Source organism: Pristiophorus japonicus, chromosome 1 (genome assembly GCF_044704955.1).
Source record: "Pristiophorus japonicus isolate sPriJap1 chromosome 1, sPriJap1.hap1, whole genome shotgun sequence".
Lineage (NCBI taxonomy): Eukaryota > Metazoa > Chordata > Chondrichthyes > Pristiophoridae > Pristiophorus > Pristiophorus japonicus.
Window position 1 is genome coordinate 235,125,271 of NC_091977.1, and position 20,879 is coordinate 235,146,149.

General features: G+C 45.7%; 1 protein-coding gene across 1 annotated transcript in view; it reads right to left on the minus strand.

Annotated features, from left to right (window-relative positions):
• Positions 1-20,879, minus strand: part of LOC139269277 (paralemmin-1-like) — a 483,947-nt gene that overhangs the window by 338,707 nt on the left and 124,361 nt on the right. Inside the window, exon 2 of the mRNA XM_070888361.1 lies at positions 10,918-10,963. Coding sequence (XP_070744462.1) covers positions 10,918-10,963 — 46 coding nt within the window. The remainder of the gene's footprint in view (positions 1-10,917; positions 10,964-20,879) is intronic.

Below are 20,879 nucleotides of genomic sequence, written 5' to 3' on the forward strand. Positions count from 1 at the left end.
ATGTCATGAAACCTCCAGGAATACATTCAGAGTTGGCAACCCTAGAGTAAGGGGTGCTCTACAATTAGCCTTTGAGCCCCGGGGCTAGGGAAGAGAAATTTCATTCAATTATCCTTTTCCTAATTGACTCCTGGAAAGTGCACTTGTGTGGCCAGGAATGGGATAGGTAGTCCCCATGTTTGAACAGTTAGGCTGCGATTTCACCTGCCGAGGCGGGCTCAGTGCAGACGAGGTAGGTGGTAGGTTGGGATCCCGTTCCCGGCTCCATCCAACTCTGTGAGAAGAATTTTCCATTGATGGGGCTTGTTAAGCCCGCCTTGCAAGGTTCCCAGACAATTAAAAGAAAGTGGGTCTGATGACGTAATTTGATAACATGTCATCAGCCGGTTTCCTTAAAGGGACCATGTCCACATTGATTTTGGCAGTTGTTCTGTCAGTGTTCTGCAGCATTGACGTGCTGAAAACACTGACAAGCACTGCACAAAGGTGCAGGGCTGCACCCAGGTTCTCCCATGACTCCCTCCAGATGCTTATGGAGAGTGTCACAGCACACAGGGATAGGCGGAAGAGACCTCCCCAGGACACCAACGCAGCCTGATTGCGCATTGTGCAGGAGGACACAAGCAGGGATGTTGTCAGGAGGAGTTGGTTGCAGCGGTGCAAACCTTTCAATGATCTCAGTAGATCACGAAATGTTAGAAAGAAAGAAAGACTTGCATATAACACCGTTCACGACCACCGGATCTCTCAAAGCGCTTTACAGCCAATTAAGTACTTTTGGAGTGTAGTCACTGTTGTAATGTGGGAAACGCTGCAGCCAATTTGCACACATCAAACTCCCACAAACAGCAGTGTGATAATGACCAGATAATCTGTTTTTGTTATGTTGATTGAGAGATAAATATTGGCCAGGATACCGGGGATAACTCCCCTGCTCTTCTTCAAAATAGTGCCATGGGATCTTTTACATCCACCTGACAGGGCAGACGGGGCCTCGTTTTAACATCTTATCCGAAAGACGGCACCTCCGACAGTGCAGCATGGCACTGGAGAGTCAGCCTAGATTTATGTGTTCAAGTTCCTGGATTGGGATATGAACCCATAACCTCCTGACTCAGAGGTGAGAGTGCTACCCACTGAGCCATGGCTGACACTGCAAAGCCAAACTCAACCGCGTCCTGTTGTGCCACTTGTCACATCCCCATCACTCTGCCTTCCCTACCCTATTCCTGCAGATCCTTACTCACACCAACTTACCTTGCACCTCCACCCACCCCTCTCTCTCTATTTAGATTATCACATCCCCATCTCACTAGCCACCTCCCACATTCACCCTCATCCTTGTCCAATCATATCAACTAACAACACATTTGGGTCGTTTAGCCAATGTTCATGTAAAGTTTCTGTGGATGTGCTGCGAAACATTGAAATCTTTATTTTCAACACATTGCCTTCTTGGACAGATGTGTGTGCAATTTTGGAAGTGGTTTAGTGAGTTGCAGTGAATGGTGAGACATAAGGGCACTCCTTGCAATGGCGATGTGTGTGAAAGGAATGGCTTTTACCTTGTAGGGATGCTTTATGGAGCTGGTGTGGGATGGTGCCAACCTGGCACATCATGTGACAGCCAGGGTGTACAGCGTCAAGTGAAGTAAATGTAGCCATGGTGAGGCCATCCCTGGCCACCCGGTCAGCAATGTGGTCAGGTGCTGATGTCCTCTGTCCTGAGCAGCTTCAGGTGATTGTGGAGAAGGTTGTTGTTGTTGGTGGTGATGCTGGTGTTGGGGCTGATCGTGCTGGGATTCAGAGGCTCAAGGTGAGATTTTTTTCAAGGGCACCGATGTTGCTGGAATAGATAGCAACTGAAGTTGATATGACAGCGACGATCTGTCAATGGTGAGAGAGGTTGCTCCAAGTAGGCGACAGTGGATAGAGAAATTACTTCAAACCTGCATAAAGGTGCATTCCAAATCCTGAAGGCTCTAGCTTCTAAGATTGGAAAGTGAACAGCTGTGAAATGGTAGCTTTGATATCACTTTTGCAGCTGTCACTTTTTCAGAAGAATGGAGAGTCATTGAAAACCCGACCTACTGACCTGATGTGATCCCGAGCACCGGGAACCTCCCGAAAAAGCTGGAAAATGGTAAGTAGATGGGAAAATGCTGTGTAAGTACCTTTTAACAAGCTCAATTACGATTTCAATTGGCTCCCCCGCTGCTTACTGTCGGGCCTGTAAAGCGCAGACAGACCCGGCACTTGGGAAACTGATGTGGAGGCGGGTTGACAGCAGGCTGCCGACCTGCTGTCAATCTTGTGTATTTTTGACAGCGGACCCGCCTCCGAGCTAGCCCTGTGAGTGCCGGCAAAATTCCGGCCTTAGTCTCAGATTACAGTACCCATGCCTGAAAAACGTGCTTTCAGGAGATGACGGAAGAAAACTGAGTTGACAAGGTGGGGCAAGGATATAAATGGACCTAGAAATTAGTAGGCCAAGCACCCATTTTTCTCACTCTGCGCTAGCTTAATTATAACGAGGCCCGAGCCCTAATATCCTGATGCCTACGTGTGCTTTTTCCGGCCAGAGTCACAGGCCTGAATCTGCTGCAAACCTTAATTGCAACGAGTCGGTGAGTTGTAGGATACCAAACAGGCATTCCGATGCAGCTTGTCGAAGTAGAATTGGCCAATATTGGGACAGCAGCAAGGCGAGTGAGGCGCTCAGTAGAGGGGAGGGATAGATAGCCCCGTGGCTGAGGCGGGGGGGAGTAGGTTGCAATTGAGGGGCGGGGTTTCCCAGTGTGGCAGTGGCCCAGATTATTTTTGTAAGGGGAGGGAGGGTGTGGGGAAAGCGTTAAGGAAGAAAATTTCTGCAAGGTGCCCCTGATCTCCTGCTGAAAAGCCTGGAGAAATGGCGCATTTGGACGTTTTTAGTTGTTTTTTGCCGTTTCTCCGAAGTTGTGTTGTCAACCGATCAGGAGAATCCCTCAGGGAAAATTGCAAGTTTTTAGAACAGGATAAAGAAGGATTCTGTTCTGGTATATCTCCAAAAGATTGCTGACCTGCATGGTTCCTTTCCAACCTCTGCACTTCTTAAACCAATGTAACTCAGTGAGGTTTTTATTAATTAGGCCTCAACCTAAAACAACTGCTATGAAAATATTCTGAAGCATTATTTCAGAAATGTACAGCTAGAAATTGCTGTTGGTAATATTAGGTGACAAAAGAACAAACTTCTTTGTAGGACATTCCTTGGTCCGCTATTTTTAGAGAGCCAGTAACTCCCTCACTAAAGTAGTTGACAGAGGCATGGGTGGCATTTGCCTTCCAGGGGGCCCCATGCAAAGGTTCGGTTTGGGACCTGTACGTTTTACTGGACAATGATACTTGATACTACTGACTTAATGCGCTGCCAAAATCAGTTGTGTTGAGCTTTGTCACCTGTTATTTGCCAACCTTTTTTTAAAAAAAAATAGTTTTTAAAGTAATTGGCAAGAGAATGACTGGGTAGGTGCAGAGAGGATGTTTCCCCTCATGGGGGAATCTAGAACTAGGAGGCATAGCTTCAGGATAAGGGGTCGCCCATTTAAAACAGAAATGAGGAGGAATTTCTTCTCTCAGAGGCTCATGAAGCTTTGGAATTCTCTGCCCCAGAGAGCTGTGGAGGTTGGGTCTTTGAATATATTTAAGGTGGAGATAGAGAGATTTTTGAATGATAAAGGAGTCAAGGATTATGGTGAGCGGGCAGGGAAATGGAGTTGAGGCCAGGATCAGATCAGCCATGATCTTATTGAATGGTGGAGCAGGCTCGAGGGGCTAGATGGCCTATTCCTGCTCCTATTTCTTATGTTCTTGCGAATCGGAGGTAACATGAGGAAAAATGTTCTTCCCACACATCTTTTTTTCACGCAGCGAATTGTTATGATCTGGAAAGCACTGCCTGAAAGGGTGGGTTCAAGCAGATTCAATCGTAACTTTCAATGGGAAATTGGATAAATACTTGAAGAGGAAAATTTGCAGGACAACAGGGGAAAGGGAAGGGAGGAGTAGGACTAATTGGATAGCTCTTTCAAAGAGCCGGCACAGGCACAATGGTTTTCTATAATGAAGATGAGCTAAAAGATAAGAATAGATAGAGGTGAAGAGGAAAGGAATGATAGGATATGACTGCAATAATTTGATTTAATTTGTAATTCTATGCATTACACGGCTATGTCTAGTATTTTTATTCCACTGTTAAACTTTGGTACCTCTTACTCCACACTCTGATACAGCACGTGGAAAGTGCGACCATCATTTTCCAGTATAGAAACATAGAAAATAGATGCAGGAGTAGGCCATTCGGCCCTTCAAGCCTGCACCACCATTCAATAAGATCATGGCTGATCATTCCCTCAGTACCCCTTTCCTGCTTTCTCTCCATACCCCTTGATCCCCTTAGCTGTAAGGTCCATATCTAACTCCCTCTAGAATATATCCAATGACCATAGTTTGTAAGGACATAGTTTGTGGAAATAATGGGCAGGATCTTGCTGGGGTGGGGCATCTCATGGCGTACGCCATTGGTTAGACTTTTTCCTGCACCCTTCAGCTCAAATTTGTTTTTGTGCCGTAATTTGCCGGAGGTGCAAGCTGATAATGGCGCGGTGAGGGCAACGGGGCATTTGGGACCTCAGTGAATGACGGGACCAACAGTCTATCTCCTTAACGAGTGAGGTTAAAGGATTGAGAAATAAACAGAGGAATGGCGGTGAAGGAAATCAGGTGAATTAGAGTCAAATCTGGTACAGAAAGAGAAATTAAGCAAGGATTAAGGGAGAGAGAAAAAAGAGACAGAAAGAAAACGTAAGAAAAAAAATTGAAATATAAAATTTGACATTTTAAAACTAAGAACGACAATGCGGGAATGAGATTAAGCAGGTAAAATTGTTCTCTTTCTGGGCTGGAGAGGTTGATTGGCATTGCATTATCAGGTTGTTGAAATGGTACGTGTGCGGTAAGTTCTAGCCCTAACTTTCTGTAGTGAGTTTAATGGCCTATTGATTTGCAAATCTTAAGAATAACGGGGGAGGCTGAGGGGGAGATGCCAGTTGTGTGAAGTGTTTGGCGGAGCGGCGTAAATCGACCAGCAAGTTCTGACATTTCGCAAATCATGGTGTATCTCTTCAGCCCCTGAACTCGCTGGCTGATTTGTGCATTAAAAACGGCGTGCAACGTTAACACACGGTTACATTTCCAGCAAGGTCCGGCTCATTAGTTAACAGTTCAGAGGAGAAGGTAACTTCACTAGCACAACCCATTACACTCATGGCAAGAAATAAGACTTAAGTTTAAATAATAAGGTACAACTGGGAGATGTTCTTGCTCTTGGGAGTTGCCTTTGGGACAGGAGTGGCATCATAGGAAGGACCTTCTCTATCTGAAAAATGAGCGGGGCAACAGAATTAAATACAAGAATATTAAGCTCAGGAGCGTGTGTTTAAAGCATGCACTGATGATGATTGAGAGTCAGGCTGCAATGTAGAGCGTGTGGGAGGGAGTTGGACACAGAATTTCTGAAACCCCAGCAGAACTTAAGAGAAATTAAACACAATTAAAGAGGGCGGCTATACAAACATATGAACAATGACAGACAGGAAAAGACCCTCTGGTCCATCCAGCCTGTCCCACACAATTGTGATACCTTGTGCCTCACAATATAAACACTCCCCATCCTACCCGGCACCATGTGATCTCCTGTCTATTGTCAGGAGCAGTCAGTGATTCCTTCATTATGACACATTGGCTCAGATTCGTTCATTCAACGGTGAACGAACAAAAGAACCGGTCATTACACTTACACTTTCCCATAGACTTTCTGTGGACTTTTATATGGTGACTTGCAGTTATTAGACAGTCAAACACAGTCTAAATATCTACAGGAGATCTAGGACCTGTGTGAATAGGACAAGCAATGGTATGTCTCCTCAACTAATCAGTTGGTAGAATCCTCACTGAGCCATGCAGAGTCTGCACAGGAAGTATCAGTTAGAATATTTAATTCAATGTAAAATCATGTACAAAAAGCAAAATAAAGAGAAGGAAAGAACATTTGGATTATGAGGGAGAGAGATAAAAGAGACAGAAAGCAAAAATAAATCAATTTTTAAAAATTGTTAAATTAAAAAAATTTCCAACAATAATTAAATTCTGAAGGAATGAAACTCCACACCTGTAAAAGTAAATTTTCAGGGCCAGAGAAGTTGTTTGGCAGTAATTAAGACTTAACACAGTGTTACAAATTAATTTATACCTGAATGTACCAGCCCGAGCTTTTTCTTGCATGTTTAGTGGGTATCTAGTGGGAAAGTACCACGACTTCATGCCATTGGATGTATTTTAATGCCAAATCTCTTGGCGAAGTACCGGTGGTGCAAAGCCTGTGGATGAGCAGGGCAGTTCGGACAGTAACTTTCTGATTTCCACATTTAACTGCGCATAAGTTGGTCGCTGGAAGTTGCTGTCCAATTTGCTCATAACGGTGAGTGCTGATAGCCTCTCTTTGTTATTCTTACCGCAAATTCCAGGCCATTGGAAGGCATCGGTTCATTCAGAGAAACTTCACTGAGTTAGGGAACTATAGGAACATAAGAACAGGAGTCGGCCATTGAGCCCCTCAAGCCTGTTCCGCCATTCAATAAGGTCATGGTTGAACTGTTGAATTATTTGTAAGTACCATTGATACATTGAAGATTCCAGAGCGGGGAGCCATGGAACCGGCGTGGAGGCTTTCTAACCACCCGGGGGTAGGCCTCAAGCCCCGAACAAGAACCTGCGGGTCCAGTGTTTGCCACGAGCGGGGCCCCCGGCAGCTGCAGGGCTTTCTCCTGGTGACAGGCCCAGGGAACGGCTGCCATCTTGGGGGAGAATCTGCTGAGAGGTGTAATGACATCTCGGGGCTGCAGGAAGGCAATTGGTTGATGATTGATCAACAGGCCGGGGCCATTAAAGCGTGCAGCGGCCCAGCCCGGAAATCGGCGCAGTCCCGGCCTGCAAGAGCATCAGCAGGCCGGGGCCATTAGAGGGAGCAGTGTGTGGCGGCATACCACTGCAGGGAACAGCGCGAGCTGCTGCAGGAGGGTGACGGCTGACTGCAGTGCGGGCAGGTACAGCAGGAGCGGCGAGGTCGGGGCGAAGGAGTGGCAAGAGTTCGTAGAGTGATGTGATTGGGGCCCAGGAGAGGCATGAGTTCAGGGCCCAGAAGAGGTGAGGGCCCAGGGACAGCACTGGCCTGCCCACACTGCAATATGTGTGCGCACTAGGTCTGTGCAACAGAGCTGGTCTCCAGCCATCTTGGTTAATCCTTGTTACTGGACCAAGACCTAGCTCTGTCAAGCCCATGTGGTGGCTGGCGTGCAACGGCCACCACACGTTAAAAAAATCCACGCACAGGCATCTTCCACCCTTCAAGATGAAGTTTGGAATGTGGAATATTAGGTCCATCATTGAAACACCTGTGAACTCATCCCTTTTCGGCGTGGAAGCAAGTCATCCTCATTTCAAGGGACAATCTATGATGATGATGGTGGTGGTTGAACTGTGACCTAACTCCATATACCTGTCTTTGGCCCATATCCCTTAATACCTTTGGTTAACAAAAGTCCATCAATCTAAGATTTAATCTGAACAATTCACTTAGCATCAACTGCCGTTTGTAGAAGAGAGTTCCAAGCTTCTATCACCCTTTGTGTGTAGAAATGTTTCCTAACTTCACTCCTGAAAGACTTGGCTCTAATTTTTAGACTATGCCTCCTCATCCTAGTCTCTGCAACCAGTGGTAATCATTTTTTTCTATCTACCCTATCAGTTCCCCTTAATATCTTGAAAATGTTGATCAAATCACCCCTGAGCCTTCTAAATTCAAGGGAATACGACCCTAGTTTGTGTAATCTTTCCTCGTAATTTAACCCTTGGAGTCTGGATATCATTCTGCTAAATCTACTTCATTATCATGCGAGACGAGTGCCAACGACTGCTTTACTTTTTATTTGTTCAAAGTAGTATATTATTGTTTTGAGATGTGAAAACTGATCATTTGCAAAAATGAGCTCCTGTTTCAAATCGAGTGGAGTTAGGAAGAAGGAGACCTTTTGCACAGAGTCTCCTGACTTCAAACCCCACCTCAAATTGTAAACCCTTCAGAAAGTATGTTACTGAATGAAAAGGAAATAATTCATCTTTTGGGGCATGTTTTTAAACAAGGTTAATGAAAATAATGAGATTTGCACGTTATTTATTTTGTATTTTAATTTATTTTTACTGCCCTACCAAAGAGCTGGCACGGGCACAATGGGCCGAATGGCCTCCTTCTGTGCTGTAGGATTCTTGATTCAATTTATAAATAAGCACATTGGATTGGCTCAGGACCCCTGACCGACTGGGGACTCCGTGTAATAGCACAGGTTGCACGATCCAAACACTGCCCCTGGACACAGGAATGTCATAGGAATGTGTTAAGCATTTGATAATATTGCCAACAACTTCTAGCCGACAATGTTATCATACATTTGATTTTTTCCATGTAACTTTCCTCAAAACGCCTTTCCTTTCTGTCATGCCTCTGCATTGAAAATAGTTTGCAAGACAACATCATTTATTGTAATAAATGACGAAAATTTCATTAAGACAGATTTGAATGTTATAAAACAAAATATGAATTGAATGGGAGCTGGGAGAAGAGCTGGGTGAAAAGGCCACTTGTTTTTTGCAGAGACGATTGGAAGCAGCTGGATTCTCCCACTTTGGGGCAACTTTCACACATGAGTTAAACTTGAGTCTGTTTAAAAATATTCTAACGTTGTTTCCACATTTGTATGTCAAAGGAATTTCATATGGCCTCCAACGGACTGTTTTTTGCAGGAAACCATTGCCCCTAGCAACTGAATTCTTAGAGACATGGGATACCATGTCTGCAAGCCTTGCAAATGTCACACAGCTGAAGCTCGAGGACATTTGGTAAGACTCTCAGTTTTACAGCTATTCGCTCTCAACCGCCACCCCCACTAACAAGTTGACCCAATCACAGAGGTAGCTATTATTAGACATTCCCAAAGGCCCCGCCCACATAACCGTTCTTGCTGGAACGAGATTAATGAGGCAAGCAAAGTAGCTGCACTTTTAATTAAAATCATCTGTGTAAACACCTCGGAATGGAAATCAAAATCAAGCTGTTCTATGTTCTGGTGAAAGGGCGAAAGAGAAACTGCCAGTACCCAATCTCTAACTGACGGAGCTAACTCCAATTCATTCTGCTTCTTTTCTATTCTCTTCAGTGCCTCTCCTCAATGGTACACAGACGCAGTCAAGACTGATAATTCCTTTTGTCACCGGCAAGGCCTATCATTTTGGATGGAAGGTGTCAATCTTTTACTTCAAAGCATTTATCAAGCCATCACCTAAAAACTGCAGACTCACAATAAGAGCTCACATGAAAGAAACAAGATCAGTATCTTTCAGATTTTAGGCAAACAAAAGCAACTTGAATTTATACAACGCCTTTAACGTAGTAAAACGTCTCAAGGCGCTACACCAAAACGATTAACAAACAAAATCTGACTCCGAGCCACCGAAGGAGAAATTAGGACAGACCTTGGTCAAAGAGGTAAGTTTTAAGCAGAGTCTTAAAGAAAGAGAGAGGTAGAGAGATTTAGGGAGGGAGTTCCAGAGCTTAGGACCTGGGCAGCTAAAGGCACGGCCACCGATGGTGGAGCGACGAAATTGGGCGTGCACAAGAGGCCTGAATTGGAGGAGTGCAGGGATGTCGGAGAAACAGAAAGCACTGAGAATCAGAAACTGTTCAACATCTGATTGGTCGATATTTTTGATATTCTTTCTTTTTGACTATTAACTCCTTGTCCTCTACTGAAAATCCCCATAAACCATAGACCATAGCAACAGCGCTCAAACAAAAGGAACCCTTTAAGCACTGAAGTAAGGAAGAGTCCACTACCTGAGTACACCATAAAACCGTAATAACAGCACAAAATAAAACCGTTAAGAGAACATTGGCCCCTTGCAGACAGTAGCAGAATTACTGAACAAGGATTTTAACAACAGGTTCCAAACAACAGTTTAGTTTATTCAGAGAATGCAGTGAACTACAAAATGTTCATTGATAATTATGTTTTAAATGACAAGAGCCACATTTGAATATGCAGTAGAACAAAAATTAAATTTGCAGATATCACATAAAACAAAACTGTCGGGTTTTCAACGTTGCAAGACTTTTCCATGATCATTTTGGGGTCTCTGGCATTAGGAACTGAAAAAAGAATCCTGATATGCTTATTGCTGAATTTCTGCGACAAGACATTAATGCAGTGAAAGCTGCTGATATACCCTCTTAGGGTTAACCCCACAGCTAAGTCTGAAGTTTAAAGCTCTGCTCTCAGCAGGTTAAGTGCTGTTCGGAAATGTCATTCTGCTTTTAATCACACACACAATAATCGAGCTCAGCATTTACTTTCCTGCTGGAATCTTTCTTTTAGGGGCGACAGGAGTTTCCTCAGATTTGAGCTGCTTTTTTTCTTCAAAAAAGTGGGGTTTTTTACCTCAAAGTAAAGGATATTAATAAGTAAAACGGTAACTACACAGACCCAGTCAACAGCAACACGCGAATAACCGGGTTAAAAATATCACGACCTGCTTCTGCTTAACGCACTAGACAAGAGCACATTTTAACACAATCGTTATTAAAGATTCATACGGCCTATCAATCAAGGTGTAGCCTGATTACAGGCCGTCTCTGGCCCCAGCCGGCTTCTTTTAATGGCCTGCCTCCTTCCAGGTCTGTCTCCTTGAAAGGTATGCACAAGACACATGGGCTGCATGAACCAAAAAGTTACAAATCTGCTCGAAAGGAGAAAAAGAGAATTGACTTACTGCTATGGCTTGCAGTCTTTGCTTCTGCAGTTCAGCCTCTGCCATCCTAGAAGAGGGATACAGAACAGTGTAGTCACAAAACAGAGCACTCAGGTAAATTGAAGACGGGGACGGGGGGGTTGGGGGTGTGTGTGGGGGGTGGGGAGTTGGGGGTTAAAAACTCTCTCTGGGTGTTACTGCCGGTAAGATGTACTGTAAAGACTCATTTCAGTCACTGGACCAATGCCTGCTTCAACTGCAATGTAACGGCATTTTCTCCACACTGCTGTCACAAGCCTTGTATGTGCAGCGAAAAGGAGCTGAGCAGAGGGATAGCTGGCATGTCTATCATTTTTTCGCTTTGACGTGCCTCTGGCTGCTTGCTCCTCCTAGAATAGGGTCATGGTAGCGGGGGCCTCGACGATAGAGTGATGTGTAGTAATGACCAGCGTGTGGGAATGTGTTACTGTATGTGTGGCAGACAAGAGATTGCAGCTACAGTGTGTGTGAGAGAAAGAAAGGGAGGGGACATGCAGAACGCCCATTCGGGACCGCACTAAAAATAATCCAGAAAGCCCTTTTCCTTTTCTGTTATTTTTCCAAGACGGTTGCCAACGGCCAGTTTAGTAGTAGAACTTGTTCCCTGTGGTTATAAGTCGGTAGCTCCTTTCCAAAAACTAAGAGGTGGCAAGCTACTACTGTTGATATCAAGCGCTGGATTCAAACGCCTAAAGTACTCTGTCATCTCTTTTCATTAATAAGATTCTGCCATAAATATACAAGGGAATCTTAATAAGAAATAGAGATTATTGAACAGTATAGAAGGCAAGCCTTAGAATTGTGGATACATAATAGATCATAAGCATTGAAGGAGGCCATTTGGCCCATCAGGCCTGTGCTGGCTCTTTGAGAGAGCTCTCTGATTAGTCACCCTGCTCTTTCCCCATAGTGCTGCAGTTTCTTTCCTTTTTAAGTATATATCCACTTTCCTTTTGAAAGTTATTATTGAATCTGCTTCCAACACCCTTTCAGGCAGTGTATTCCAGCTCACAACAATTAGTTGCAGAAAATAATTCTCAACTCCCCTATGCTTACCGACCCTCTTGGCAATGGAAACAGTTTCTCCCTATCTACTCATCAAAACCCTTCAAAATTCTGAACATCTCTATTAAATCTCCTCTTAACCTTCTCTGTTCGAATTAAATTTGAGCAAAATACTTCTTCATATTTACGGATCTGGAATTATTTTGTAAAGATTGGTATAGGAAACCTGCCCAAAGCAAACAATGCAGATATATAAAAATTATGTATTAAATGACTTTCTTTTATAAATGGCTAATGTATTTTCTTTAAGTTTCTGTTTGAAGTCCAGTTCCACAGTGGTTAGGATGGTCCCTTTGCATTGTTGAAGTTATTTGTTAAGATGTAGCTTTGCGCGACATTCCACTCTGCCAGCTACACCTGGTGCTGTGTATTCTATCGGTTGTTAGTTGGAATGTTTCAAAAGTTTGTGCCTCTAACTGGGGAAGGGGAGGGAGGGAGAGCGAGGGAGGGAGGGGATGACAGGGAGCTGGGAAGCTAATGAGAATGACCATATCTTGCCTATAGTGGTAGCACTCTCTCTTCTGAGTACGACGGTTGTGCCTTCAAGTCCCACTCCGAAGACTTGACTGCATAATCTAGATTGACACTTCAGTACGGAGGGAATGTCTGAGGTGCCGTCTTTTGGATGAGATGTTAAAACAGGCCCTGTCTGCCCTCTCAAATGGATGTAAACGATCCCACGGCACTATTTCAAAGAAGAGCAGGGAAGTCCTGGTCACTTTTTATCCCTCAGCCAACATTACAAAAAAAAGCAGATGCTCTGATTATTATCGCATTGCTGTTTGTGGGAGCTTGCTATGCGCAAAGTGGCTGCCTCATATCCTACATTACAACAGCGACTACACTTCAAAAGCTCTCCTTTTCTTTAAGTATAAATTTTAAGAACATAATTTCATTATGCAATGGGCGATCATTTTCATAACTTGTTCAGGACTACTTTCTTGCTCCATGTAGTCACCAGAGATGCCTCAGTAGTTATATGTGGCACGTTAACATTGTCAATATAAATATATTGTGAAAAGGAAGCTTGGGGGAAAAAACCTTGAGGCCGCACACCAGCACTGATAGCATTTATTTATATTCTTGTTAATATTTAGAGTGTGAGAAAGCAGGGAAATACAAACACTAAGGTCAGGATTTTCCAGTGGGGTCATTTTGCCACTGGCGATGGTTTGGGTTGGGACATCCACCTGTCGATTCTACACAGAGGGCCCAAATTTCCACATGATTCGCGCCTGATTTTTAGGAGCAACTGGTGAAGAACGGACTATTTTAGAAATCGCAATTCTGCACATTTTTTTTTCTGCAGTTCTAGTCAGGTAGAACAGTTCTAGTTTAGAACAGAATTTTTTCTTCAAAAGGGGGCGTGTCCGGCCACTGACGCCTGATTTGAACGTTTCCACAGTGAAAACATACTCCAAACTATAGTAGAATGGAGCCAGTGAAAATTTTTGTAGAACTGAAAAAACCTGTTCTACACATTAAAAAATCAGGCGCAGGTTACAAATTAGGCGTCCAGAACGAGGTGGGGGGGGAGGGGGGGGGAAGGGAACTCATTAAATTCGAAAATAAATACTTATTTATACTTCTACAAATATTATACAAATAAATCCAATCTGAATAAACATTTATAAGCAAAGAAAAGATTAAATAAACCATCTTCCTACCTGTGTGAAAGTACTTCAGCCAGGGAGATTTCTGCAGCCGTTCGTGCCGCTGAGCGGGAGGGAGGGGTGGGGAGAAAGCCGTTCGTGTCGCTGGGAGAGAGAGAGAGAGAGGGAGAGAGAGAGGGAGAGAGAGAGGGGGTAAGAGGGAGAGAGAGAGAGAGAGAGAGAGAGAGAGCGGGAGGGAGGGGGGAGAGAGAGCGGGGGTGGGAGGGGGGAGAGAGAGCGGGGGGGAAGGGAGAGGTCAGGTCGGATCGGATCCAGTCTGGGAGTCGGGTCCAGTGGGGGGGGGGGGGGGGGTCGGGGAACAGGGGGTTGGTGGGGGGGAGTGGGTGTCTGGTCGGCGGGGGGCGGGTCGGGGAACAGGGGGTCGGGGGGGGGGAAGCGGGTGTCTGGTCGGTGGGGGGGGGCGGGGAACGGGTGTCAGGTCGGGTCTGGTCGGCGGGGGGGGGCGGAGAGCGGGTGTCGGGTCGGGGAGCAGGAGCGCGGGTCGGGTCAGTCGGCGGGGGGGGGAGCGGGTCTCGGGTCGGGTCTGGTCGGCGGGGGCGGGGGGGGGAAGCGGGTGTCTGGTCGGCGGGGGGGGGGCGCGCGGTTGTCGGGGGCGGGGAGCAGGAGCTGGCCGTGGGAGGAGCCTTATTCACGCAGCTTCAGTGAGGCCATTCGGCCAGGGCTAGGGGCTGCGTGCTTCGGGCCCCTCCCACACAGTTCGGCGACTGGAGCTACTGCACTTGCGTGCCGACTGTAGCACGCATGTGCAGAGGTCCCGGCACTGTTTTCAGCGCCGGGACCTGGCACCGCCCCCCCCCCCACAGCTCGTGCTGGCTGCGCCGAGGGCCAGAGGACCTGTAAGTAGGTGGAGAATACCGAGGATTTTTTTAGGCGCCGTTTTAGGCGCGAAAAACGGGCGCCCAGCTCGGAGGGCCGCCCGTTTTTTTTCTTCTGGAAACTTGGGCCCATAGAGTGGGCTTCCACCCGCATTTGTAAACAGCATCTCTGTATTCTCGACAGAGAAAGAAGAAAGACTTGTATTAGTCCTTCGCGACCTTATTGCATTTCTACCTTTCACAACCTCAGGACGACCCAAAGTACTTTACATCCAATGAAGTACTTTTGAAGTGTAGTCACTGTTGTAATGTAGGGAATGCGGCAGCCAATTTGCACACAGAAAGCTCCCACAAACAGCAGTAAAATACATGACCAGATCATCAGTTTAGGTGTTGGTTGAGGGATAAATATATTTCCAGGACACCGGGGATAACTCCCTTGCCCTTCTTCAAAATAGGGCCACAGAATTGTTTATGTTCACCTGAGAGCAGACGGGGCCTCAGTTTAATGTCTCATCTGAAAGATCTCCAACCGTGCAGTACTCCCTCAGTACTGTACTGGAGTGTCAGCCTAGATTTTGTGGTCATGTTCCTGGAGATGGACTATGAACCCACAACCTTCTGACTCAGAGGAAGAGTGCTACCAACAGAGCCATGGCTGACACAGATAGTCTCAGGCCTGAGGATATTGAGGCAACTACAGTGATCTACTGCCACCCTGGGTGAGACCAATCATCTCAGCAGAGCCCAGGAATTGGGCTCGGTATCGCATCAAGTGGTAAACTTCCTCACTGAGGCATCTGAAGAAATATTAGGAATGCCACCATTAGAACCAGCAAAGGAATGTTGTCACTTTGAACAGAAAAATCTAAATATAGGAAGAAAACTAAGGAAGGATAAGTAAACTACAGCAGGAGAGTAGAAATACAGTAAAATGAGTTTAGTTGTGAGGACTGTTGACAAGCAGTTCATCATAGAACCTTTCACAACAAGTGCATATGCCAATTTATTCAAGCATATTTACCAGCAAGCAGCTTGGATGAATACAAATGAGAAAATATAGATTTATTTGGATTCATCCACATTTTTCCATTTAGGGTTTGTCTGAAATTTACACCTTTCTGATTACTTTGCACAGCTTTGTGTTTCATGGCTCCAGAAATAAGGAACCATGCTATTGAACATCAGATGAAGCAATCTGAAGCCCATGTCTCAGTTTCAGAAATTCCATTAAACAACATTCTGAATTTAAATACTAATATGGATTTGAATTTGGCTGATTTCTCTGCAGGGGAGGACGGGGGGAGCGGAAGAGGGTGAAGGAAGAATTTCCACATCTAGTGATGGTCTTGCGATTATAGTTTTGCTAGACATAGCATCCAGAGCAATACTTCTCTTCCATTGCATATCACATTCACTCCAGTATATTGAAATTCTTTAGATAAACATCCAACTTGACAAGCTCCATTGTAGCATGAATAAAGGACATGAGGTGGGCAAGTGTGGCACTGAGAAAACTTGCCACTATGATCGTACCACCCTCAGATAGTGAGACCTGCCGGGTATTATATTTATGCCATGAAAGTCGTAGCATTCAATCACTTTTATCATCTGGTACTCACTTCCCAGAATGCAACGAGGTGCCCAGTATTTGGTGGCTTATTTGGTTCTACACTCATACTGTTATGCCAAGTAACTCTGAATCAACACATGCTGTTGCTATGGCATATTGTGAGCCCATAAGCAACCATGTACCCTGTCATATCCAAGGAAGCGATTGCTTCATTTACCAGCCATGTTCACAGCATAAATCAGGGTGAATTATACAAAATAAATGGTTTGTGCTTTACAACTCATATCAAACAATTGTGATAGATAGTTGATCTATATTATTTTTGAAAATCAAAAGTTTGATTAATTTTGTAAATATCTCATTCCCTCCTCCTTATTTATTCCCCTCCTCATTCCTCTCCCTCCCCCTCCTCATTCCTCTCCCTCCCCCTCCTCATTCCCCTCCCTCCCCCTCCTCATTCCCCTCCCTCCCCCTCCTCATTCCCCTCCCTCCCCCCTCCTCATTCCCCCCTCCTCATTCCCCCCCTCCTCATTCCCCCTCCTCATTCCCCCCCTCCTCACTCCTCATTTCCCCCTTCCTCATTCCCCCCCACCTCATTCCCCCCTCCTCATTCCCCCCCTCCTCATTCCCCCCTCCTCATTCCCCCCCTCCTCATTCCCGCCCTCCTCATTCACACCCCCCCTCCTCATTCACAGCCCCCCTCCTCATTCACATCCCCCCTCCTCATTCACACCCCCCTCCTCATTCACACCCCCCTCCTCATTCACACCCCCCCTCCTCATTCACACCCCCCCTCCTCATTCACACCCCCCTCCTCATTCACACCCCCCCTCCTCATTCACAGCCCCCCTCCTCATTCACACACCCCCTCCTCATTCACACCCCCCTCCTCATTCACACCCCCCCTCCTCATTCACACCCCCCCTCCTCATTCACACCTCCCCTCCTCATTCACACCCCCCCCTCCTCATTCACACCCCCCCTCCTCATTCACACCCCCACCTCCTCATTCACACCCCCCCTCCTCATTCACACCCCCCCCTCATTCACACCCCCCCCCTCATTCACACCCCCCCCCTCATTCACACCACCACCCCTCATTCACACCACCCCCCTCATTCACATCCACCCCCTCATTCACACCCCCCCCCTCATTCACACCCCCCCATCTCATTCACACCCCTCCTCCTCATTCACACCCCCCCTCCTCATTCACACCCCCCTCCTCATTCACACCCCTCCCCCTCCTCATTCACACACCCCCCCCTCCTCATTCACACCCCCCCCTCCTCATTCACACCCCCCCCCTCATTCACACCCCCCCCTCATTCACACCCCCCCCTCATTCACACCCCCCCCTCATTCACCCCCCCTCATTCACACCCCCCCCCTCATTCACCCCCCCCTCATTCACACCCCCCCTCATTCACACCCCCCCCTCATTCACACCCCCCTCCTCATTCACACCCCTCTTCCTCATTCACACCCCCCTCTCCTCATTCACACCCCCCCCTCCTCATTCACCCCCCCTCCTCATTCACCCCCCCTCCTCATTCACACCCCCCCTCCTCATTCACACCCCCCCTTCTCAATCACACCCCCCCCCCTCCTCATTCACACACCCCCCCCTCCTCATTCACACCCCCCCCCCTCCTCATTCACACCCCCCCCCTCCTCATTCACACCCCCCCCTCCTCATTCACACCCCTGGATGAGACAGCACTCACCTGGTTTCATTCCTCTCTTTCCAGCCGTCACCATTGAATCACCTGCAATTGCTTCTCTTCCTGATCCTGCACTGCCACCTCTGTGTCCCCCAAGGACCTATCCTTGGCCCTCTCCCATTTCTCATCTACATGATGCCCCTTGGTGACATCATCTGGCAACACAGCATGTTTTCACATGTACGCTGATGATACCCAGCTCTACCTCTCCTCCACTATCTCTATACTATCAGACTGCTTCCCCAACATCCAGCACTGGATAAGTAGAAATTTCCTCCAATTAAATATTGGGAAGACCGAAGCCATTGTCTTTGGTTCAATCCACAAACTCAGTTCCCTGTCCACTGATTCGATCTCTCTGCCCAGCAACTGTCTGAGGCCGACCGTCTGTTCACAACCTTGGTGTCATATTTGATTATGAATTGAGTTTCCGACCTCATATCCATTCTATCACTAAGACCGCCCATTTCCACCTTCGTAATATCGCCCATCTTCACCCTTAGCTCAAATTATCTGCTGCTGAAACCTTCATCCATGCCTTTATCACCTCTAGATTTAACTATTCCAACGCACTCCTGGCTGGTCTCCCTAGATCTACCCTCCATAAACTTGAGGCCATTCAAGACTCTGTCACTGTGTCCTAACTTGCACCAAGTCCGGTTCACCCATCTCCCTTGTTCTCATTGACCTACACTGGCTCCCAGTTAAGCAATGCCTCAATTTTAAAATTCTCATCTTTATTTCCAAATACCTTCAAGGCCTCTCCCCTCCTTATCTCTGTAATCTCCTTCAGCCCTATTACCCCCCGCGTCCTCTGCACTCTGTCTATTCTGGCTTTTTGAACATTCCCAATTTTAATTGCTCTATCATTGGCGCAGTGCCTTCAGCTGCCGAGGTCGTAAGCTCTGGAATTCCCTCCTTAAATCTCTCCACCTCTCCATGTCTCTTTCCTCCTTTAAGACGCTCCTTAAACCCTACCTCTTTGACCAAGCTTTTGGTCATTTACCCTAACATGTCCTTGGATGGCTCAGTATCAATTTTTTTCTTTTTTTGGTAACGCTCATGTAAAGCACCTTGAGACGCTTTACTACCTTAAAGGCGCAATATAAATACAAGTGGTTGTTGTAAAATTGCCCCCTTAGAATGCTTGTTCCTTCCTTTACACGTTGCTTATAATTATTATTTTTAAACCTTAATTAATATTCAGATGTTATTACTGATTGAACTAAAACTCCAGGTTGTGATTATAATTCAACAATCTTTGCTTGTGTTCTCATAAGCTGACCTGCTCTCCTATGAACTGAAACTTGCAATGAAAGGGATCGTATGCCACAGGACGAAACCATGCCTTTTTTGTTTAACCACAAAGTGATACATGGGAGAGTACATGAGCTACTCATTGCATTTTCCTGTTTGTTTTGAAAAGTGGAAAAATATCATGCTGACGGGCCTTTGAGTTCAGGTTAAAACTAATAGAGATTTATTTACAAGTAGATTCATTACACAGAAGGATGGGTACAGCACAAAAGCAGTATTACAATACTTGACTTAGCGCATAAACTGTTTTGAAACAATAAAGGGTGCTGAATCTTGAGAAGACCACTCCAATAATTTGTTTGGAACAGAGTCTCCCCTAAAATAGTACATTAGCAATGATCCTCAATGAAGTCCCTCTTTCGTATTAATTGGAATGTGAAAATAATCATTCAAACGAGGGTTGGCCAGGTATAATCCTGACTTTCTCTGAAGTAGAACAATTGCAATTCTCTCTCAACCTTCAATTAATCTGAATATTTATACTGCTCCAATATAAAAGGGTGGGTAAATCTCCACAGAGGTTCTCCTGTTTGTCTGCCACACAAATTCAACCCCATGGTGCCAACAGCAACGTCTTGGCCAGCTTTTGAGTAATTTGCCATTGATACCTGGCCACAACAGAAACTATTTAAGGGTTCATATACATCCTGTTTAGCCATCATCCCGCGCTCACTGACCTACATTGTCTCCGGGTCCGGCAACGCCTCGATTTTAAAATTCTCAATCTTGTTTTCAAATTCCTCCAGGTCTCACCCCTCCCTATCTCTGTAACCTTCTCCAGGCATACAACTCTCTAAGATCTTTGCACTCCTCCAACTCTGGCCTTTTGTGCATCCCTGATTTCCATCGCCCCACCATTGAAGGACATGACTTCAGCTGGCTAGGTCCTATGCTCTGGAATTCCCTCCCTAAACCTCTCCACCTCTCTTTCCTCCTTTAAGATGCTCTTTAAAATCTACCTCTTTGACCAAGCTTTTGGTCACCTGTCCTAATAGCTCCTTATGTGGCTCTATGTCAAATTTTGTTTGATAATGTTCCTGTGAAGCGCCTCGGGACGTTTTACTACGTTAAAGGTGCTATAGAAATGTTGTTGTTGTTTGGCTAAAATCTACAAGATTTACTGTTGTTAATGTTGCAAAAATGCACGGGTCTGGCCCAATAAACGTGACCCGATTAGATTTTGAATGTGCAATGTGACACCACCCAATGACTGACCATCTCCTGATGAAGCAAACTGATGTCTCTGGGCAGCTTTCTGTGTTTCATTTATCCTCACAAAGATAAATTAACTCTTAAGAATACAACTACCCTAAGACGGTCGTTAAATCACATTAGTCTGTCTATGAAAAAAATCTATCAGTAGCATCTACTGTTAATTATCACTCAATAAGTTTGCGGTGAGGATATCGCAATCAATAATCCTTCAGTATGAACATTATCACACATCCACTTTATAAAGTGCACGAGCCACTATAATGTTGACCACGTTAATCAAGAACTAAAAGATAGATCCCAAACATTCACACATAAATATAAACAGCTCTGCGGATGGTTCAGTTGCTTGGTATTACCTGATGTGGCACTGAGCCACACAGACCAGAAAGGACCCAGATTTGAAAAGAAAAGTAAGAAAGAGTTGCATTTCTATAGTGCCTTTCATGACCTCGGGATGTCCCAAAGCGCTTTACAGCCAATTAAATACTTTTGAATTGGAGTCAGTGCTGCAAAGTAGGAAATATGGCAGCTCATTAGAGCACAGCAAAGTCCCACAAACAGC